This window comes from Haliaeetus leucocephalus, unplaced genomic scaffold, assembly GCF_000737465.1.
Source record: "Haliaeetus leucocephalus isolate CR32 unplaced genomic scaffold, Haliaeetus_leucocephalus-4.0 Scaffold2, whole genome shotgun sequence".
Lineage (NCBI taxonomy): Eukaryota > Metazoa > Chordata > Aves > Accipitriformes > Accipitridae > Haliaeetus > Haliaeetus leucocephalus.
Window position 1 is genome coordinate 14,531,953 of NW_010972438.1, and position 23,777 is coordinate 14,555,729.

At 34.5% G+C, this 23,777-nt stretch overlaps 1 protein-coding gene across 1 annotated transcript in view; it reads left to right on the forward strand.

Annotated features, from left to right (window-relative positions):
* DNAH12 (dynein, axonemal, heavy chain 12) overlaps positions 1–23,777 on the forward strand; it is a 71,812-nt gene that overhangs the window by 13,860 nt on the left and 34,175 nt on the right. The window contains exons 13-38 of the mRNA XM_010573668.1: positions 91–216; positions 1,910–2,044; positions 3,041–3,234; positions 4,125–4,365; positions 5,527–5,712; positions 6,074–6,274; positions 7,384–7,578; positions 7,824–7,945; positions 8,074–8,356; positions 8,985–9,104; positions 9,492–9,648; positions 9,884–10,056; positions 11,529–11,681; positions 12,097–12,336; positions 13,405–13,650; positions 13,956–14,075; positions 14,814–14,923; positions 15,846–16,029; positions 17,162–17,302; positions 18,215–18,298; positions 18,382–18,570; positions 19,253–19,372; positions 20,231–20,419; positions 21,100–21,251; positions 22,517–22,655; positions 22,743–22,909. Of these exons, the coding sequence (XP_010571970.1) occupies positions 91–216; positions 1,910–2,044; positions 3,041–3,234; positions 4,125–4,365; positions 5,527–5,712; positions 6,074–6,274; positions 7,384–7,578; positions 7,824–7,945; positions 8,074–8,356; positions 8,985–9,104; positions 9,492–9,648; positions 9,884–10,056; positions 11,529–11,681; positions 12,097–12,336; positions 13,405–13,650; positions 13,956–14,075; positions 14,814–14,923; positions 15,846–16,029; positions 17,162–17,302; positions 18,215–18,298; positions 18,382–18,570; positions 19,253–19,372; positions 20,231–20,419; positions 21,100–21,251; positions 22,517–22,655; positions 22,743–22,909 (4,367 nt within the window). The remainder of the gene's footprint in view (positions 1–90; positions 217–1,909; positions 2,045–3,040; positions 3,235–4,124; positions 4,366–5,526; positions 5,713–6,073; positions 6,275–7,383; positions 7,579–7,823; positions 7,946–8,073; positions 8,357–8,984; positions 9,105–9,491; positions 9,649–9,883; positions 10,057–11,528; positions 11,682–12,096; positions 12,337–13,404; positions 13,651–13,955; positions 14,076–14,813; positions 14,924–15,845; positions 16,030–17,161; positions 17,303–18,214; positions 18,299–18,381; positions 18,571–19,252; positions 19,373–20,230; positions 20,420–21,099; positions 21,252–22,516; positions 22,656–22,742; positions 22,910–23,777) is intronic.

The window sequence follows — 23,777 nt, forward strand, 5'->3', positions numbered from 1 at the left end:
GACTATTTTATCTTTCTAAATAATATTGTTCTACCCTATATTTTAAACAGACCTATGATACCTAAAGTTTTGTGAAATCTCTTTTTATAGGAGTCCTGTCGGCAAATGAATTACTTCTTAGATGTTTTTTTATTTGCTCCTGAAGACATCGCACTGAATGCAGAAGTTCTATTATGGCCAAAGAAGATTAACCCTATTTTTGATGAGCATGATGATGTAAGAGCATTTTCTTAATTTACGGTATATTTTTCCGTGTTAGACTTTTCACTTTACTTGAGCTCTTTATTTCCTCAGCAGGCTAAATGTCTCTACACATATAACATGAACCATACTAATTTAGACATGCATAAATAACGTATTTCCAGATTTTTATATCAACAGTGGGCTTTTTGTGGAGTAATTTAAAAATTTTCACTGTAACTTTAAACCTTCAGCAAGTCTTATTATCTATAATTTGTTTGTGGTCAGTATTAGGTAATTAATTGGAAGGTGAAAATTCACTACACTGCGGTTGACTAGTACTGAAAATGTAACTGGCAGGCCCTTAATAAGAGTTAGTGCTCTGGACAGAAAGTCATTTTTTTTAAATGATATTTTGTTCTGTTAATAAAAGAACAGTGGGAATTGTGGTTTCTAGGTAGCAATCGTTAATAGAAAATATGCAACATCTAATTTTCTCTGTGTGACTGTAGATTACTCTTTTCTACTTGTCTGTATTCTTCTTGCTAGCATTCTTTCTCTCTGGCTATGATACAGTAAGTCAAGCCTCTTGGTGTTCTCTTGCCTCTCTATAGTAATTTAGCGCAGATTTAATAATTACTTCTAAAAATGTTTCAGAATTAACAATTGACATTTTTTAAAATAAAAATACCTATTCTTTAAAAATCACAATTGAGGATTTCTCTTTCACTAAGTCTTATTTAAATACTAAGGAGTATGTCCAAGGGCAGTAAATATGCCTCTGACTTAAAACATACCCAGCTTTTGGGAGACTGCTATGTTTGTAAAATATTTTGTTTGCATGTTATCATTCTTTTAATCCCCAAAAATGAATGAGTGAAATTAATTTTCTACTTGTACACAGGGAGTCCATGATGTTTATTTAAATTCTTTTTAATGAAAATGGTAGTACAGAGTGTATCTGACTTAATGAGAGTCCCTCAGGAGTATCTCTTTGTAGTTGACTATCTAGCAACTTGCATTGTGCTAGAGCTTGAGGACAAGAATAGTTTCATATCAAATTTTTTTGAGTCTGCGTATTCTCAGATACGAGTCCATTCATATTCTAATGCAGTAGGAAAAGACAGGTTCCTCCTTTGGAGAAGTTCTCCTTGTCTGCTTCACAATTTTTGCATGTCAGTAGGTGTCCTTGTCTTAAGAGTTCTTCTCTGCCTCAGTTGATTTCTTGTTTTGTACCTTAAAAATAATTCCTCTGTGTGCAGACCCTGTGCTTTGGAGTGGTCTTATGTTCTAGAATTTCTGCCTTTTATAGCAGTAGATACATGTGGGACAGCATTGGCTTTCAACAACTCTAGGTGTCTTCTTCTGGCAATAAAACACTAAATCCCAAAGATGAGAAAATCTCTGTTTTTTTCTGTAATACTTTCCTATTTTTTGTCTGATTGCTGAAGAAGGCCTTTAAGGCACTCCTAACTGCTATGATTATTGAGGTAAGGGTTCCATGTTAACATATAGAGGTTGCAACCACTTAAATGGAACATATAAAAAGCAAGTCCTGAAGAAATTTCTGTTACTGTAAGGATAATTATTTATCTGTATTGTTTATTTTCTGTCTGTTTGTGCTAAATGTTTAATTTAGGTGTGTTGTGTATATTAATCATTGAAAGGAGTTACAACCACTTTTGCATTGCTTTTTTCCGTTTAAAAAAATAAATCGATTGTTTTGTAGCTGATTGAACAGTCTAAACGTAAAGGAGAGCAAGAACTAATACATAAATGTGAGAAACTGATGGTGGAATTAGACAAGCTGACACGTTCTGTGATGGAGTTTGAAGAATACTCAGAACTGGACTGCATGCAACAGGTCTCATTAACACTCAGTATAAAATGGGTAGAAATGTTTTTTTATGTTTAATACACAGGGGTCATGGAAGAAACTTAGAATTAAAAGTAATTAGTTATTTTAACATGTGAACTAAAACGTTTATTATCCTCTTGCCACAATGAACAAACTCATAAAATGACCCCTGCCCCCGCCCTTTTTGTATTACATTGGCAATAACATTTGACTTAAAGGAAAGTTTACTGTAAAGTTGTGCTTAGATTAGCTGATAGGTAATCCCAGTAAGGACTGAGATACTACAGATGTATAAAGTGAATGATTTTTTTTACTCTGGTTTATATAAAGCGTGGAATTCTGGCCCCAGTGACATTATTTGTAAGTAACTTCAGTGAGATCAGAATTTCCCTCCCTGTTTTTGATATATTGAGGAACTGAAGGAAAAAATAGCAGGTTCGAAAGGCTGATTGGTAGCAATTTGATTTTTTTTTTCCTATGAGCCTCAAGACTTCATTTTTCTGCTAATGAAGAGCAGACCACTGATTCCAAAACTTTGCAAATTTTTAGAACTATTTTATAATTGCCAGAGTATGTCTTGTGCTTTGATTGGAGGATATCACAATTGTGCGTAGTAATTTTGTTTTTTTCAAAAAAAACCAAAAAACACTTCAAAGCACAAAACAGAAATCCTAAGCTAATAAATCCCAGTTGCCCATATAATATGTCAGGTACATAAAAATGTGTATACCTGCCTCTTGGAACAGTGAATTTTAAAGCTGAAACATTTTGAAAATGGTTTTGTACTCTTGAACTCAGTAATGATAAAACCAACTTTATTTTTCTTAGTGTTAATCTGGGTTCTTCAGAGTTTATCTACTCAGGGATAAGACGACAACTTTTTAACTCATGTTTTCTAAAATTTTAATAAATACAAAGACATTATATTTTTATATCTTATTTTGATAGCTGTTCAGAGCATAACTTAGTTTTCTCTCAAGACATACAATTGTTTGATTTCAGTATGTGGCTGACCTGAGGGCATTACAGAAACGCATACAGGAGGCTGATGAAACAGTAGATCTTATTAATAAAGAAGAGACTCTGCTCAAATGGAAACTGAGTGACTTTCCACTCCTCAACAACTTAAAAGTTGAGATTGAACCATATCAGAAACTCTTTCATCTTATACTGAAATGGCAACGAACAGAAAAAAGGTAATTCAGCTCCTGAAGCTAAATGAGGGAGAGTGGGGAAAATGCTTATGCTGGTTTTGTTCGTGTCAGATGTAGAATACAGATTTGTTTTCTTATAAACATTTATTTATTATTAGCAATCCAAATATAATGTTAATATAACTTACATATCAGGTTGTTATTTTTAATTCAGCTAGAAAAAATGTCAGCTTTTTTTTTTTTAATGCAAAGTGTGTATCGCATACTGGGTTCTAACTGTATTGGTTATGCTGGTGAAGCCTATAATAAGACAAACTCTGTGAAAGAAATGTATCAGGAAGAAAAAATTGGTTAGTTGTGAGCCATTTTGTATAGCAGAAAAGGAAGAAGTTCAGCTGGAAAGCTCACAACCTGTATGTAATGAAAACCATTTTTAACCTAACAGCTGTCCAAAATGCTATGTAGATGTGCTCAAATTATTACATTGCTATCTGGTGGCTAGATCCTACCACAAAAACTGTAGTATGTCTGAGTCTAAATTAGGTGAGATTGTCTACCAGTTCCTGCACTCTTTGGAAGTTACGTGATATGGCTAGAAAGTATGGATTTTTTTGAAAATACAAAGGCCTAGTATATTTTGATGTCATATGTTGATCTCTGTCCAGAGCTTAACTTAAATTTCTCAATCCATGCAGTTACTTGGTTTCAGTACATGACTGACTTGAGAGAATTACACAAATACACAGAAGAGTGTGATCAAGCCACCTTTAGTTGTGCATTAGTGTTTTGCATAGAATGACAATAATTGGAAACGAGCTTTGTTCTAATTTAAATAACTATTAATCTACATCTCACTTGTGTTGCAAAACAAAGTGTTAATTATTTGTGGACTATGTTTGTTATTCTGTTTTCTAATTTTGTGGTTTCCTCAGATGGATGGATGGTACCTTTTTGGAGCTAAATGGGGAAAGCATGGAGGCTGAGGTTGATGAGTTTTTGAGAGAGATATACAAAGTGTCAAGACTCTTCCAACAAAAGCAGAAGAAAATTCAACAGGAGTGGAAAAAGACATCACAACACAGAACTGCAGAAGAGAAGACAGAAGAAGAAACAAAGGCAAATCCAACTCTTTCAATGTGTTCTTCAGTTCTGGAGCAGATTAAAGACTTCAAGGTAAGAAAAGGTGAGGGATATTAATACTTGATGCTGAGGGACAAATGTGAAATTCAGCAGTCTGTATAGGTAGATGATGCAATGTCAGAGACTCCTATTATTACAGAGGGAGAGAGCGCTCTGAATCACCGTTTCCAGATTGTACTGTCCCATTGATTTTAATAAAATTGGATTTTGGATATCTTTGTAGTTTTAGGACTGTGAATTGTTAAAGAGTGGACACATACAGGAGAAAAGTAATTTTTTGATGCAGAGAAACATTTAAGGATGTAGTTGGGAATTTTGAAATGGGACTATATGTTATGTTAATGGAAGCCCAATTTAATATAACATAGCTGAAAAATTGTTCCTTTTCTCTTTTCTGCTAAGACTGTGCTTAATAGTTTTATATTTCTTCTTCAGTAGTTTACTACAATTATTTAGAAATGGAATGGATCCATCTGCACTTTTCAGAAAAGATTTTCATGTCATCAGCTACTGCAACAGAATTTTAAGTGCACATCTGTTGTGGTTTAACCCCAGCTAGCAACTAAGCACCACACAGCCGCTCCCTCCCTCCCCCCCACCCAGTGGGATGGGGGAGAAAATTGAGAAAAGAAATAAAACTCAGAGGTTGAGATAAGAGCAGTTTAATAGAATATGAAAAGAAAAAACTAATAATGATAATGATAACACTAATAAAGTGACAGCAGTAGTGACAAAAGGATTGGAATATACAAGTGATGCACAATGCAATTGCTCACCACCCACTGATCAACACCCAGTTAGTCCCCGAATGGCGATCTGCTGCCCCCACTCCCCCCAGTTCCTATACTAGACATGACATCACACGTTATGGAATACCCCATTGGCCACTTTGGTCAGCTGCCCTGGCTGTGTCCTGTGCCAGCTTCTTGTGCCCCTCCAGCTTTCTCGCTGGCTGGGCATGAGAAGCTGAAAAATCCTTGACTGTAGTCTAAACACTACTGAGCAACAACTGAAAACATCAGTGTGTTATCAACATTCTTCTCATACTGAACTCAAAACATAGCACTGTACCAGCTACTAGGAAGACAGTTAACTCCATCCCAGCTGAAACCGGGACAACATCAAAGATTATTAAAAAGTTAAGAAATCATGCACATCACAATTTTTACCTTATAAATGTTTTTCCTCAATTAGGAGAACATTCCCACTGTGACTATCTTTTGTAACCCTGGCATGAGAATTCGTCACTGGCAGCAGATGTCAAGTATAGTAGGATATGATTTAACACCAGACTCTGGAACTACCCTGAGAAAAGTTTTAAAGCAGAATCTAGCCCCTTATTTGGAAGAGTTTGAAGCTATAAGTGTAGGTGCAAGCAAGGTAAGCGTAGAGTTTTGATAGTGACAAATACATCAGGTATCTTAGTGATGGCTTTTATGGCTTACTAGAATTTTTTTGTCTTTGCCCTTATGCGACAAAAGAGATTTGGTGAGACTTTGGACCATTAGATGATAACAATGGGCGTATAAACATTTGTATCTCACGTTACATTTTTAGTATTTCCTGAGCATACTGTTTTCTGTGCGCTAGAAAATGATATACTAAAAAAAATAACAGGAAGTTAGTTTATGCTGTTAGAGCAAAATAGATTATTCAGCTAGATAAGTTTATATATTGAATTAGTGAGCTGGAAAAAAATAATGCAGTGACTATAATAAACTATTTTCTTCTTAAACTGTAGGAATTTTCCTTAGAGAAGTCAATGCATGCCATGATGGAAACCTGGGGTTCAATTTCCTTCAATACAAGTGTGTATCGTGAGACTGGTATTCATATTCTGTCTGCGGTGGATGAGGTTCAAGCTGTTCTCGATGATCAGATTATGAAAACTCAGACAATGAGAGGATCACCTTTCATTAAACCATTTGATAAAGAAATCAGGGTACGATGAGTACTTTTTTTTTTTGCTGTTTTTATTTGCAGGATGACTATAATGTAAGAGTATGCCAATTGTATTACAGCTTTATTGTTTGACTTATTAATGAAATGCTTTCATTGATTTTTCAGCAAGATTCTTCTAAGTTCATATAAGTCCTATTTACATTATTTCTGTGTTGGAATTCCCTCTTTCATTCAGATTCAAGTGCAACCAAGAGAATGTGATTATTTTTTCACATATTTTGCAAAACCACTATTTCTGTTAGTGTCTTTAACCTTGCTTCTTAATAACTGGAAATTATGTTTTTATTATTGTTAATAAGAACATTTAGTGACTTAATCCTTGAGTTTTGGACTCAAATTTTGAACTATAGTGTTTTCGTCTGGGCAAGGAAACTTCTTGAGGGCTGGGAGGTTTTTTTAATCAGGCCTCAGAACAATGATGGGATTGGTTTACACCTGCTTTTGTATTTTCAGGGCTTGAGTAGTCTTTGTGTTGCTAACACTATGACTATTGACAGGAGAGAAGCTAGTGAAATTGCTTTGCAGTTACCCTCCCTAGTTCTTCGTTGGTTTATGTAGGAAATTTTCATGTTCAGGCAGGCTCAGTGAACATAGGTGGTATTTACCCTTTACAGGGAGCCTCTCAGCCTCTTCCAGAGGTATCTGCTATTGTCCACTTTAGGAACAGGATACTGGGCTGGCTGCATCTCTCCTGTGATGTAGTGTGGCCTTTCTGGTATTCTTGTGCCTCTGCTGTAATTAGGGTGCAAACCAAGAGCTCCTTGCTGTGGGGAGATGAAACAGAATTTGCCACTGGTAGCCTCCTGGGTATTAATTAACCATTAAGTTGTTAAAAGATCATAGCACTAAAGTGATAACTGCATTTTGGAAAATTAATTTCCAGGTGAGTTAAACTTACTGATATTTTGGCCATCTGTATACAGGGAAGAACATAAATACTTCTAAATATTTTTATTTTGTTTACTGCTAGACATTTTTATTTTCTCCTTGGGAACTAGAGTACCACAGTGTCTACCTTTCCTGTATTTATTCTCTCTAACATTATTAGTTTGGAAATATTAAGGTAACATTCTTTAAATATTTATTAAGGAATGGGAAAATCGCTTAATTCAAATTCAGGAGATTATCGATGAATGGCTGAAAGTGCAAGCACAGTGGCTTTATTTGGAACCCATTTTTTCTTCTGAGGATATTATGCAACAGATGCCAGAAGAGGGGCGACTCTTTCAGACTGTGGATAGATGCTGGAGAGATATTATGAAGTATTGTGCCAAAGACCCAAAGGTAAGGGAAGTATACAGTACTAAAATGAAACAGTAGCTTCTCTCTCTCTCTTTTTTTTTTTTTTTTTTTTTTTTTTTTTTTTTTTTTTTGTCAATGCTTTTGTTTTCAGAATATATACAATGAACTACTACATCAGTTGCCTAGGCTTTCTAGGAACAAAGCCATGTTGTACATTATTCAAATAACTTCTACTGTTTGAATTATCTTATTTATAACTTACAGTTTGCATGTGTGTGTTGTTACAGGTTCTTGTTGCTACTTCCTTGATAGGGTTATTGGAAAAGCTTCAGAACTGTAATGAGCTTCTTGACAAAATCATGAAAGGGCTTAATGCTTATCTTGAGAAAAAACGTCTCTTCTTTCCCCGGTATGATGAGTTTTGGCTATTTAGAAAACCAAGATTCTAAATGTTTATTTTGTTGTGAATAAGGTCGGCCTTTGGAGTTGCTTGATAATACATTTGCCTTTTTTCTTTTTTCTTAATTTTTTTTTTAGCTTCTTTTTCTTGTCCAATGACGAAATGTTGGAGATCCTGTCAGAGACTAAGGATCCTCTCAGAGTTCAGCCTCACTTGAAGAAGTGTTTTGAAGGCATTGCTAAGCTACACTTCCTTCCCAATTTGGATATTAAAGCAATGTATAGTTCTGAAGGCGAGCGTGTAGAACTGATTTCAACCATTTCTACTTCTGAAGCTCGAGGTGCAGTGGAGAAGTGGTTAATTCAAGTAGAAGATACTATGCTGAAGAGTATACGCGATGTTATTGCTAGATCAAGAATGGTACGGATTTTGTAATATTTTAATAACTGTGGCACAAATAGACCTTTCTTTATTTTAAGGCTGTCTCTTGGCTTCCTAAAATTCTTCCTGAACACAGGAGTTGATGAAGTTATGGGGCCAGGACCAACTTAACATGACTTGTATTTATAGGCCAGTGAGATAAGTAAGAGTTTAGTTTGAATAAGAATCAAGTCGTTTTCCTGTAACACTGAATATAAATTCTTTTAAAAGCTTGGCAGCAACACTGTGTTTATAGGATATCTCACCTGACGTAAATAAATTATTCAGTTTTTTTATCTAATTACAAGTTAGAAATGCAGCACTTGTAATATGTTTGCTCCCTCCTAAGAGAAAGTCATTAACCAGGAAATGTTTCTTTGTATAAAGTTAGCAAGTTGTGAATATTTACATAACATGGAAAGATAATTGCAAATATCTTTAAAATTATTTGATAACAAATTGCAAATCTAAGGGGAAAAGAGCATTTAGAAGTTTGTTTGGGCTTTGAAAATAGGAAAATAATATTTTTTAGCAAAGAATAGGAATAGGATCACATTGTATGCTTCTGTATTACATTATGATATGTAGGCACTGGTACTGTATTTGTATACTGTATTTAACTCTTCAGGCCTATCTAGAGACTGAGAGAAAAAGATGGGTTCTGGAATGGCCTGGACAAGTAGTATTGTGTGTGTCTCAAATGTTCTGGACAAGTGAGGTACATGAAGTTCTTTGCAGTGGACCACAGGTACTTTGTAATGCATAATCTTTTTTAAAAATCTTTATTAATTTTTCATTTCAGCTAATGTATTTAACTTAAATATTTTTCTACAATAAAAATAAAATTTGAAAAAGGATCAGCATATGCATTTGATATACATGAGTTTATGTACAGTGATTTATACCTTTTATTCAGGTACTTGAATATTCTTGTTTAGAGCAAGCATAGATTAGAATATAGCTTTGCAACAAAAATGAATAACTGTAAATGAGAGAGAAGTTGATGCAAAAACATGACAATGTAAAAGAATAGCTTAATAAGCAATCTCCATTAAGATATTTAGTCAACATGAAGAAGTCTGGAACACTTGAAACTGTCATATAATCAGTTTCATAATTACCCTTTTTCTCCTAGGGTTTAAAGGATTATTATGATAAGCTTCAGCTTCAACTCAATGATATTGTAGAGCTGGTAAGAGGAAAACTGTCGAAGCAAACAAGGACTACACTGGGTGCCTTGGTTACTATTGATGTTCATGCTAGAGACATCCTCATGGAAATGATTGAAAATGGTAATTATCTTTTAAAACATTTTTCTTCACATGTGTCTTAATACATAGTTAATTAAAAATAGTTAACCAATCTGATTTTGCTGCCTAAACTACAACAGTATTAAGATATGTATGTGAGTATTTGGATGTAAGCATCAACATGAGTAATTTCAAAGCTGTTTTAAATGTAAACCTAATAGAAAATCCAGTTACCTAAAATGTCTTTTATGATTGCTTTCAATTCTGTGTTTATCAGGCGTGCAGAGTGAAACAGATTTTCAGTGGCTTGCACAACTACGATATTATTGGGAATTTGAGAACGTTCGTGTCTGCATTATTAATTGCAATGTAAAATATGCCTATGAATACCTTGGAAACTCACCACGCCTTGTCATTACTCCTCTTACAGACAGGTGTTACCGCACCTTGGTATGATCTTCCACCAGTGCTACTAAATACTCTATTTACTGTAGTATAGTATTTCTCACACTGTTCATTACAGACATATTTTTAGGGCTTGCAGTTGCTGTAAGACTCTGGTATTTCTGTTAAAATGCAGTTTCAAAGATTGTAATTTCTATAGAATATCAAACGTGAAACTGACTTTTAACAACAAATCTGGACAGCCCACCAATGTGACTGAAACATTAGTGGATTGTTCTGCTGTGGATGTGTTTGTTAAAATACAAACAGAAAAAATGCCCAATATTTTTATTGCTGTCTAGATTACGAGAACACAAAATCCTTTTCTGATGTTCTGTGGTTGCTAAATAAAGTAGAGAAGGACCCACTTGTGATCATATTGCTCCTAAGGCTAGTGCAACAGTTTGGCCACATTTTAGTATCCCTGCTCTTGTTAGACATTTTTGTTATTGTACTGGTCTATCCTCAACTAACGTGGCAACTGAAAGTTACTGAAGTCATCTCAGATATGGCTTTTCTGACTATCATTTACTGCAGTTTATTTGGCTGGAGTTTCAAGTTTTACTAAGCACCCAGCCTCCTCCTGTTTTAAGATGGTAATTTTCATGCTGTGAAGACCTAATCACCAACTCCGTAGGGTTTAAGAAAGAAAAGGTCTGAAAAGACCTGACTGATGCATCTGAAGATATTTTTTTTGCCCTCTTTGTAGCTTCAGTTTTTATGGTATGGTTGTAGCTGATGCTTGGTAAGTTTGTCAAAACTTCAAGGTACATTGCTGTGAGAGGGCAATGCAGCTGGTAGTTTGTTTCTTTTTTAGGCTGACAGACCTTGAATCCTGGAACAAAGCAGTTGAAAGCCTGGCACTCTGGCAAATGGAAGTCTTATCCTTTGCCCACCAAGGTCTTAATACAGTATTCCCAGAGCTTGTCAATGTAGATGTGTCCCTGTAACTGTGGATTGGAAGCCAAACACATCCGAGTTTTTGTTTAGAGTCTGCAACTTTATTTTTTTCTGTCAGATTTTCCTCTTACTTCCATGGAATATGGTAGAGAATATGGAATGGTAAATGGAATACACATGCAACAAAGGGAGACAGTGTGGGAAAGAAAAAGAAAAGAGGAAAAAAGTATATTAAAGGAGAAAGAGGGATAGAAAAGAGTAGCAACCAACTAATTGCATCGAGTTTAATTTGAAAGATGTATCTAAGCAAGGACTGAAAAATTGAGTCCAATAAAGTTTGAGTAACTAATTATGGTCACGATGATAATAAAACTAAACTCTTCTAGGGTCAAAATTCAATTCCCTTGTATATATTTCCAAGCCCTAAGTAAATTTTTTTAAATTAGTATAACCATACTCTTTATGTCAGATATGACTGTATGAAAATATCTAGTACAATTTAATTTAGCATTTTCATTCAGAATAATTTCATATGAATGAAGTACTAATAATTTCCATAAACTATTTCTGTTTCTTAGATTGGAGCCTTTTATTTGAACCTCGGTGGTGCCCCAGAGGGTCCAGCAGGGACAGGTAAAACAGAGACCACCAAAGATTTAGCTAAAGCTCTTGCTGTTCAGTGTGTTGTCTTCAACTGCTCTGATGGCCTTGATTACCTGGCAATGGGAAAGGTAAATAGAAAATAAATGTATTTTGTATTTTATTTTTTCAGATTAAAATTGTAGGGTCCCTACTTTGCAGAGACAAATAAATGTGGCACCTGTGGTCTGCTACCCTTGGACGCTATATACTAGTCTCTACTTAGGTTTAATTTTCTGTGCTTTACGAAATCCTATTAAGTTGCTAATTAAAACATGAAAGAAACAAGAGTTCACAGGATCAGGATCTTCTGATTTAGCTTTCTTTAGAACCAAGAGAAGACTTTGTTCTTCAGCACATCACTGATCTTTGCTCTAAACAGGCTTAGATATTATTATCATAATTGTATCTTTCATGTAATTAAACTTCCAGCATGATACTCTTAATTTCTTTTGAATCTTCTAAGATTCTGTTAGCGATATTATTGCTATCTTTCTTTATTTGCAGTTTTTCAAGGGTTTGGCTTCATCAGGTGCATGGGCATGTTTTGATGAATTCAATCGCATTGAACTGGAAGTACTGTCTGTTGTGGCACAGCAGATCCTTTGCATCCAGAGAGCCATACAGTTAAAGCTAGAAACATTTATTTTTGAAGGAACTGAACTGAAACTTAACCGCAACTGTTTTGTAGCTATTACTATGAATCCAGGTTACGCAGGACGTTCTGAACTTCCAGATAATCTGAAGGTAAAATAATAAAATACATGCTTCTGCTTAAGAATGAATTTTTTTTAAAAATTGAGGGACACGTGTATTGCTGGTTTTAATTCAGATTGTACCACCTGGAATATAAACATATACATGTTATACAATTTACACATACTAAGCCTCTTTTTTTCTTTTTTTTTTTTTTCTAAGTACTTTGTTCATTTTGAAGGAATTTGAAACATTTTTTTATTGTGTCTATTAGAGTTTTTCATGATTATTTTTCCAGGGCAAAGGCTGTAATACTGTAGCAAGTAAACTGGCAAGTGTCCAGCTGTGGGGAGATGATACGATTTGGATGCTAACTTTTTTAAGATGGTGTGATAGTTTGCAAGAATGCTTTAAGAAAGTATTTTTACATTGCATTCATTGTAGTCTTATTTAAAAGAGGTGTTGGCAAACTACACTTAATACATGTAATGAATTTGCTTAGATTACCTGATGAAATAAAATCTTTGAAATGATTGTTTTGACTAGATTAGCTATTTCATTGAGGAGGCTTGGCTTTAGCAAAGTAATCTGGAGCTTTTTGGAACAGCATCTATTCCTTAAGACTCAACGTGGCACAGAGCTATTACTTAAAGAAAGGAAGTGCATTCTCTCACCTGCCATGTACAACACCTTCCTTGGCTTACTGCTGTGTTGGATGTGTCAGTGTAAGGGACAAACTGCATTCTTGAGACAGTGGTGAGGGAAAAGAGCTGGGAGAGAAAGGGTCTTTTCTGCACTGGATTGTACATTGAGATGGATCTTGATGGCAGCTTGCTTACATTAGCTTCCTAGTGAGTCATAAGCTGCAAACAATGATAATTCTTCTATTTCATTGGCTGCCAAGCGTTCTGCAGGCCACTGCTTAACAGTGTAACTGTTTTAAATGATCCACAGCTTACCTAATCATACTAAGCAGTACTTAATTTAAAATGTTGTTACTGTTTTCAGTTAGAAATGCTGTGATGGGATGAATACTGATCCATCACCTGCAGAAGTTCTGAGTCACTTTCCATTCCTCAACTAATTACTTAAAGGTATTTCTTTGGGTATGTATTTCAGGTTCTTTTCCGAACAGTAGCCATGATGGTTCCTAACTATGCTCTGATAGCAGAAATTTCTCTCTATTCATATGGATTTTTGAATGCTAAGTCACTGTCAGTGAAGATAGTAATGACCTACAGGCTTTGTTCAGAACAGCTTTCCTCTCAGTATCACTATGACTATGGTATGCGAGCAGTCAAAGCTGTGTTGGTGGCTGCTGGGAATCTAAAATTGAAATTTCCTACGGAAGATGAAGATATACTGGTGAGTTCCTGAGGGAGTAATTCTTAAGGAATTTTACAGATGCACGTAATTCTGAGCTCTGAACGTAGTTCCACCATGTCTTGTCACATCCCTGATCCATGTTTCTTAGTTTGTGAAATTAAGATAATAAAATACATGCTGTGCTTTCCAGTGCTATGCTGATGATTGCACAGTTGTGCTTAACTACTTATCAAAGGCACCATTTAATTAATTAATCTTTATTACTTATTAGATTATTTTAATTGCTGAACAGTTTATTCTGTGTTTTTAATAAGAACAGTAGAATGTATATTTGTTTCCTCTAGCTTCTTAGATCAATTAAGGATGTGAATGAGCCCAAATTTTTGTCACATGATATACCTCTGTTCATGGGTATAACTAGTGATTTATTTCCTGGAATCAAGCTTCCTGATGCAGACTACAATGTAAGTACACTTGTAATTTTTCCTTGGTCATAATCATTGTTGGTTGTTTTGTGGTGTTTTGTTTTTAACTAAGTGTAATTAATACAGTAATTTGTGAGCTATTGCAAGATAAGGAAAGTTGCTGAATGTTTGCAGTGAAACTTAGTACCAAAGAAAATTCTTGTATCTGTTCTGAGTATAATCCACATCTGAGTTCCCTTGCATCCAGAAGGGTTGTGTAAGGCATCCTACAGATTGGAAATTGATCTGTGATTTTACCAAATTTTAGAGTCTTTTGCTGATTTCTTTCCTAATTTTTGGACATAATTAAGTGAGATTAAGCTTTGTGTTTTTATTTTCTTTTGTTTATAGCAACAATTAAAGCATAGCTCCTTTGTAGGAAGATAGTTGGGAAAAAGAGGAGCATGTTGGAAAAGACAAAGTAGATTAACTTTTTAAAGATTTCCAGTAAATTACTAGAGTCTTGTTAAAAGCATAATGTTCCAAAGCACACTGCTGTTTTCCTGATGGTGATATGCCTTCTCAAGATAAAAATTGTATTTAACTCCTGTTCTAGCATATGAAGTACAGAAGTGATTTTTTTTTTTCTCCAGGGATGTTTGCTATGTTCTGATTAATAGTATTTCAGTCATTAATTACTTTGAAACTCTTATTTATGAGCATAAGCTGTTCTACTGTAGTCCAAGGCAGCAATTTAAATTGTAGCAATGATAAAATTACGATCTATTTTGATTTTAGGATTTTCTGGAATGTGCCAGTGAATGTTGCATTCGACATAATGTCCAACCTGTAAAAGCTTTTATAGAGAAAATGATACAGACATATGAAATGATGATTGTTAGACATGGGTAAGATTCTCATTACTGTTTCACAAGCAGTATTTGTTGTAATTTTGGCTTATACCATAGTGGTTATTTATATCAAGTATAAAAGGTCTTAAGGGTAGCAAAATGTTTCTGTTTGTATTTCAATAGTTGATCACCAATAATGCCTTTACATGTACAAAAATTCCTGTGAATGTATGTCTGGTGAATTGTACTATTCTTGATAGCAGAAGTAGCCTCACCTGTGTAATGATTTTAGGTGCAGCTATCAGAATGGTGAAGACTTAGGACTGCAAAAGTTTGTCTATATTAAAATATTAGTTATCATATCTCTGCCATTTTATTCCTAGCTTTTATTAGTGAATAGCAACTGTGTGGAGAAAATTTATTTAATATGACATTAGCCATATGATTATTAATAATCAGCTCATTAATTCGTCTTTTCAGTGTGACGTTGTTATAGTTGTATCCTTCTGCTGGGTGACTAAAAAAGTTATTTTGAAATGTGGGTGAAGATAGTTTCATGATTTTATTATTATTATTATTATTATTATTATTATTATTATTATTGGGGGGGGGTATAGTACACATGCTTACTGTTTGTATTCTTCCAGAACTTTGTTATAAACTCTGTCTAGACTGAAAAGAAACTAGAAAGTAATCTTTGATTCAGCAAATAAATTAACTAGTGTGATGGTAAATCTGTGTTTTAGAAGACAACTTTTGTACAGTGGCTGTGCAATCAGATTTGCATGTGCAAATAAACTGGTTTTGCCTAAATGAAGTTTTGTATATACTGACCAGATTTATTTGCTCTGCTTTTTGAAAATTAGGTGGAAATTAGCTTTAAGCATATGAACAATGCTGTTGGCCTTCATGTGGTCTGTAAGACTCTAAATTGCAAGACAAATTTATTAATAGCTTTTTTTTTTTTTCCATCTAATAGCTTTATGCTGGTAGGGGAATCTTTTTCTGGGAAGACCAAAGTTCTACATGTGTTGGCAGAAACACTGTCTCTTATGAAAGAGCGTGGTTATGGTGAAGAAGAAAAAGTAATTTTTAGAACTGTAAATCCAAAATCAATCACTATGGGTCAGCTTTTTGGGCAGTTTGATATGGTATCCCATGAGGTAATGTGTGTTTTTAAAATAGTGTATAATAATTGCCCACCTTTATCTGTTTCTTCCTCTCTCACCTGCTGTGGTTTTCATGGGGTTTGTATGAGTGCACTTGTGTAAGTATATTCTAACTTCAGGTTAACTCATGGTGTCATTCCCAGTTATTTTCAGGGAGCAGGAAAAGCAGTTTACAAGGCTCCTGCTTCTGGTTTTTAAGTCCCAATCCCAGACAGCATTTCTTCATCTTTTCCCTGGACTCCAGACAGTGTTTGTAGGGCTGTGCTATAAATGAAATTACTGGTGTGGTTTTAAGAAAAAGAAGCAAACATACCAGTGTGGGTTCAAGACTAGAAGCTAATAATCCTGTCTGTTTTTTCTGCTTTGTAGTATTTCTAGTGCTTTTTTTTTTTTTTTTTCCTTTTCCTGTATATGTCAGACCTCCATTATTCTGGATAGTAAACCATTGAAATCATAATTTTATGATTTTACAATTTTAAACACAGATGAGACCACAATAATAAGTTTTATTTTAACCAATACTTTTATGGATTGTTTTAAATTAGTGTATTGAAAAAATACAGTACCAAGTGTGTATGCACTTATGTAGGCTTAAATATGCAAAAAACCCACAATAGCATTCTGAGGGTCATTGTCCTAATATAGTTGCATCTATGCTAGGAAATCATACCACATTTAACTGTATTCATTTCTCTCTCTGTTCCTAACCAATATAATCAAAGTAATGCAAAAACTATCTAGAAAAACTTAGGGACTCACAGGTCCCTAAGTGTGAAACGTAGGTTTGGAGAAAAAACTGTATGAAAAAGTGAATGTGAAATAGTGAAACTTAGGGTGACTCTGGGGAGAAACAGATGCAAGATAGAGCAGAAGCACTTCTAAGTTTCTGTAAACTGAGTTGCTGTTTGTTACAATATTTTTTAAAGTGAAAAAAACACTACTTTAAAATTTGCTGATGTTGCATGACTCTCAGTGAAAATGCAAAGTTATGTTCTGCTCTCTGCAGAGCAAGAGAAGAATAAAAGAGAGGAATAATGAAGAGGAAATGGAAGGTTTTTCTGTTACTTGCAGTTTAAATTGAACTATGTGTAGTCTTACTTTTCATTCGTACGTTCTCCCCCTCTAGTGGACAGATGGTATAATTGCTAATACTTTCAGAGAATTTGCATTATCTGAGACTCCTGAACGCAAATGGGTTATCTTTGATGGCCCAATCGACACTCTGTGGATAGAAAGCATGAACACAGTTCTGGATGACAACAAAAAGGTATCAGTCAGTGGAAATAAATGCCTAAATAAAATAATGTGACATTTTGAAAATATTCTTCTACATATAAAACCACTAATGCAAACAGCAGTGCCTGGCATTTGAAAAGAGTAAGTGCAAAGTGGCTTTGGTAACAAGTTGTAAGCTTTTCTTGGTTGTTTGTTTTTGTTTTTATGACTTTAATGGAATCATAATCACAGAATCAACTAATTGCTGTAAGACATTAAATATATATTTCCTTAATGCCCTATTGTAAGTTTGTAACATAAAAAATTTAAATTTAAAAGATTACATTTAATTATATTTAATGTAAATCCCACGGTTTCAAAACTTGCACAAACTTAGGCACTTGCATTTAAAGGCAATCCCAAGACACAAAGGATTGTATTTTCAAAATTAATGACTTCTGAAGTCAGTAACCTTACAGCACTTCTGGAAATGGGCCTTAGGAGTCTCAAAGTGAATATAAAAGTTAGAGATGACATTTTAAGTTCTGGGTGATAGTGTGTCAAAATACTCAAACTGGACTTTTATTTTAGTAAGTAGGAATGGTGGGTCTCCAGCTGGAATGCTTCAATATAAGCAACAATAGCAGCAGATAGCCTTTCTTTTTTCTGCTTGCTGTCTTTTTGCAAGATTTCCTGTCATACGCAAGATTGATAGTTACCTGTAATGAACCTACTGGTAGGATAATGTGGAGTACTGTGGTTTAAGTGAAGAATTTAGCTAAAGCTTGAAAAAAAAAATTATTGCTCCAAGTGATTAAACATTTTATGCGGTTGACCTTGCCTTTGGTTATACTCGGTTTTGCTGATTTTCATATAGAAATCTCCTGTGATAGGATGCATAATTTACAACTAATTTTTTTTTTCTAATCTTGCTTGTGATTATTTTTTTTTGTTATTATTAAAGCTTTGTTTGATGAGTGGGGAAATCATCCAAATGTCCCTTCAGATGAATCTTATTTTTGAAACAATGGATCTTTCCCAGGCATCAGTAAGTTTTGTATTTAATGAAAATATAAAACAAAGTTCAATATATTAAATGTATAATAAAATGAGTTTACAATTTTTCCTTAGCCTGCTACAGTCAGTCGTTGTGGTATGATTTATTTGGAACCTTCTCAACTCGGCTGGAGGCCACTTGTTACCTCTTGGTTGAGTAAACTGCCTGAACCTCTTAACTTAAAGGGACATCAAGATCTTCTGCAGGGACTTTTTGATTGGTTAATACCACCAGCATTAAGATTCCGTCAGAAACAGTGCAAGGTATTTTTTGCCATTTTTTTTCCTGCAATAGCTAGGTGGCCATTTCTATTCTGTTACCCTTGGTAGGGAGGGACTGTTCTCTCATGACAAGGACAATTAGAATGAATATGCAGCAGCCTCCTGTTGTTTTGAGAAGGGCAACTCTTGGGTCTAATTTGGAAAGCTAAAATGAGAATGTTAAGCAAGACTTGTATTGTGAGTTGATCATAGTTTTCACCTTGTTCTTTTCAAAAGTAAAGTAAGTATTTAAAACACTGATTGAGAAGTCTTCCCAAGATAATTTTGTACATTATTTTTTTCTTTAAAGATGTCATGTTGAATAGGGAAGTACTTTTTTAAGTGTTAGGGGAAACATATGTGTAGTTCCTTGCAAAATCTGTGTGATATAGCACTTAGGCGTTTGCTCATTTATTGCTGTAGTTACTTCCGTGGGTTTTTTTTGTTTTAGGATTTATGATTGTAGTGGCCACGTGGTAGCTGTGAACATGGTTAACAAGCTAAATGTCTTGATGTTTCAAGGACAGAGGAGGGCAAATGATCCTTTGATAAAAGTCAGTGTAAACCTTGCCTTCAAATATTTGTTCAGAATTAGCTAATTATCTAATTATTTTAGTATTTTAGCTCCAAAAGATAAACTAACTGAACACGTAAAGTATAATACCGATCCTTTTGTATCTCATAGGAGCTGGTACCTACAAGCAATACCAATGTTGTAGTAGCTCTTACGCAGCTTTTTGAAATGTTGATTTGTCAAACTGTGCAAGAAGATCCCACCAACAGAAATATCTGTGCATGGATTATGGTTGGTTTTTTTAACCTGTAGAAAAATGTATATCTGTTTTTGCATATGCCAGTCTTCAAAAATAATTGGACTAATCAAAACAACTTTAGTTTGGGATAAGAGACATGTGAAACAATTTTGCTACCTCTTTGCTCCTTCCCCCAAACTTTGGAGATGCCCAGATGAGACGCAGGTCTTGCAAGTAACAAATATGATTAAACATTTTACTGTTTTTCCAATTAACTGGGGTAAATAGTGTTTTTGTTAAATGTGCTTTTTCGCTAACCAAGTAATTACCTAAGGCAAAGTGTCTTGTTTCCCTTAAAGAAAATATGTTTTCATGTAAGACTGATGGGCTTGTTTGAGCAAAATTTCCTTGGGAAGTGTTTTCTGAGAGTTGTATTAGTTGGATGCTCTGTCTGATCTTATATGATTGTTCTTATGAAAAACTGAAGAAAACAATGTAAAAGTATTTATTTAAAATTTATTTAAAATTTATAGAAAATTCCTAGATCCAGGTTTGCGATTAGAAATTCTTGAGACCACATGATTGAACTCTTCTCGGGCTTTATCATGGGACATAATGCTTTAGTCAGTGGCCTTTATTTTTTTGTCATCTCTCTCTCTCTCTCTCTCTCTCTCAATATCTAGATAGACAGATAGATAGATATATCTCTCTGTATCCTTGAATAAAGTTTTTGGTTTATTCTGTCTTTAATCAGATTTCTAAATCTCTTTGGACCAGGGCTATCCAAGGGTACCTTGTAACACCTGTCTGCTTAACAGTATTTTTCAGAACTATGTTTGTTAATCAGACTGTACAAGGTTTACATAACATGTCAACTTTTTAGGCAGTTGCTCATCTTTTTGCTCTTGCAGGGTTGCTTTGCTTTTGCCACAATCTGGTCCATTGGTGGAACTTGTGATGGTGACAGCAGGATAATTTTTGATACTTTCTTGAGGGAAACTGTGGCTGGGAAATCTGGAATAAATCCTGTACCAACAAGTGTGGGAAAATGGGAGTGTCCCTTTGAAGAGAAAGGCTTGGTCTATGACTACATGTATGAGGTATGATTGATTGCTTCTGTGTTGACTGAAGTAGATTCTTACAGTCTGAATGGAAGGAAAATAAAGCTAGATGGATATTTTAACTTTACAAAGCTTGTTGGATGTTGTAGAGTATTGGTGTTGGATTAAATCCCACAGTGCATTTTTCAATTCTTTTTCTTTGTTGAATGCTAATGTGCTGACCAAATTTTTTTAGAAAACACCAAGATGTACACATCAGTTATATTTATAATGTTGCCACATTATAGTTATTCTGTAGCTAAAGCTAAGCTGATGGACTCAAATCTGGTTTCATATAGAAGAAATGTGGACTGTCTAGAAGGAAAGCAGGATATTGAGCCCATAGGCAGTTTGCTTATATTACAGTTTTGTTTATGGTATCCATTAGAAATGTTAGATTATAATTACACTTTTTAATTTTTGCATATGTTCTTCTGTTGTGTTTTTGTATGGTTTGTTTGTTTTAGCTGAACAATATCTTTAAGAAAAGGGGTCTAAGCTTATGTATGTACTTTAACACTTTATTAGTGAGATAAAGAAAACTAAATATATGCATTTCTGAAAAAATTAATATTAATTTATTAAAATTTATTATTTTCATTTTTCAAAAGTGAGCTAGTAGAGAAAACCTTCCATATGTCTAGAAGTAACACCATTCTATTTTACATCTGTATTTCTAGCTGAAAGGCAGAGGATGTTGGGTTCATTGGAATGGATTTATTAAAAATATTAGTTACAGTGATAAAAACGTGAAGATTCAAGATATTATAGTCCCAACTATGGATACAGTCCGATATACCTATTTGATAGAGCTATTCGTTACCCATGGGAAGTAAGTTACGTCACTTCATTGCAAATTTCTGAAATATTGGTCTGTCCTGGTTTCAGCTGGGATGTAGTTAACTGTCTTCCTAGTAGCTGGTACAGTGCTATGTTTTGAGTTCAGTATGAGAAGAATGTTGATAACACACTGATGTTTTCAGTTGTTGCTCAGTAGTGTTTAGACTACAGTCAAGGATTTTTCAGCTTCTCATGCCCAGCCAGGGCACCTGACTCAAACTGGCCAACAGTGTATTCCATACCATGTGACGTCCCATCTAGTTTAGGAACTGGGAAGTGGGGGAGGGAGGGAATCGCCGCTCGGGGACTGGCTGGGTGTCGGTCGGCGGGTGGTGAGCAATTGCCCTGCGCATCATTTGTACATTTCAATCCTTTTATTACTACTGTTGTCATTTTATTAGTGTTATCATTATCATTATTAGTCTCTTCTTTTCTGTTCTATTAAATTGTTCTTATCTCAGCCCAGGAGTTTTACTTCTTTTCCTGATTTTCTCCCCCATCCCACTAGATGGGGGGGAGTGAGTGAGCGGCTGCGTGGTGCTTAGTTGCTGGCTGGGGTTAAACCACGACATGGTCATAGGTAGAAATATCTCTTATTCTTTCCATTGACTTCATTGTTTTTATCAAGCCCTCAAAGGTTATTTGGCCTGTTAAAAATAGACATTTACTACAACCAATGCAATTTGTTGCCTTAAAGTGTCTTTTTGGTTTGTGTTTGTTTTTTTTTTTTATGAAGCCTTATTATAATCCAGTTTTAGTATGCTTGTTCTGAGGATGCTGTTAATGACAGCCCAAAGAGTTTTTGTACCCTCTGTCTTCTTTGGTAATGAATTTTTTTTTTCTTTGATTAGTCCTATCAAAATCAGTTACATTATCTATGGTCAGATCATATAAGAGAATGAAATATAAAACAGCCTCATATTAAATTTCAAGCCTGAAAGTTTTATAAAGTTTAAACTACTGCAAGACCTATCAGAAGAAATTTAACTTCCATGTATGTTCATACATACTCCAAAGCCAGTAGAATGAGGGAATGAGAAATATCTCTTTCACTTTGTCCCCTTTGTCTTGTTGGTGGGAGCAAACTAAAATTATGAAAGGGTTATATGAATGTGTTAAAACATTTTAGTTTCTTCTTAAGGTGTGTAATGTTTTTAGAGGCAGAATAAGCAGGACAAATTAGTAAAACCTTTGACTTCTAATTGCAATTAGTTTACAGTTTGTTAGTCTGTATGCTTTATTTCTTTTTTTGTGAAGACCACTGCTTTTAGTGGGACCAACAGGTACTGGGAAATCTGTGTATGTCAAGGACAAGTTAATGAACAACTTGGAAAAGGAGCGCTACTTTCCCTTCTTCATTAATTTTTCAGCTCGAACCAGTGCCAATCAGACCCAGGTTAGTAGAATAGATAATTTATGTTTCAAAAAGATAACATGTACGAATATTTATTCTGTGTTTTGTATATTCCTGTCTGCATTATAGAACATTATTATGGCCAGGCTGGACAAGAGGCGCAAAGGAGTCTTTGGCCCTCCAGTGGGAAAAAAGTGCATTATTTTTGTAGATGATATGAATATGCCTGCTTTGGAGAAGTATGGTGCACAGCCTCCTATAGAACTTTTAAGACAGTTCTGTGACCATGGATTTTGGTAATTATTTGAAATACAATTTAAACTTTTTTGTTGCTGCATTTCCTGTTATAATTATTTATTCACTTGAATTTTACTTTCAAAACTTTTTTAAGCTGCTTTGTGGATGTTAAGATAGCTTTGGTTTATATAAGAATATGTTATTTAAAGTTAGAGCAACTTCACTCTTGCTCTTTAAGTGACTTTTCAGTTTAAGAAATTGATGATCAGATTTGTTTTGGTTTTTTTAGAAGATTTTATTGCTGAACTTTAGCAGTATTTGTATGTATAAATAAAATCATTCTTTTACACCTTGATTTTTTTGTCTACATTTTTAATTGTTTTTATTTTTTCAGTGCAGTTCGTTTCTTTCCTTTCTTTTCCTCCTCACAGTGAATTGGCAGGTTTTTATATATATATATATATATATATATGCAATTATATAAAACTTTTGATTTTACTCATTGCATTGGTTTTTACTGTCATCCAAGATCACAAATTTTTTTTTTAACAACACTTCAAAATAATTTTTTAAAGTAACAATGGAATCAGCTGGTAATAGGCATGAAGAAAACTAAGCTAAAGGTATGCCTTGCTTTTGAGGTTATTGGCTCTGTTTATATTGGAAGATTGGAACAGGTGGTCTCCTGAGGTCCCTTCTAGCCTGAATATTCTGTGATTCCAGGCACTTCTCAAATACTGTTACTTTTGTGATTCCAGGCTCAAATGTCTGTTACTCTTGAATAGAGATAATACATCTCGCCACGTTACAGTTTTAAATACTTGCCTCAAAATTTCATGTCAGGTTTTATGTAACCCAGTTTAGATAAATATTCTTTCTTTCAGGCCAGCATGATGTGTTGAGATTAACTGGGCCATAGTTATAAGA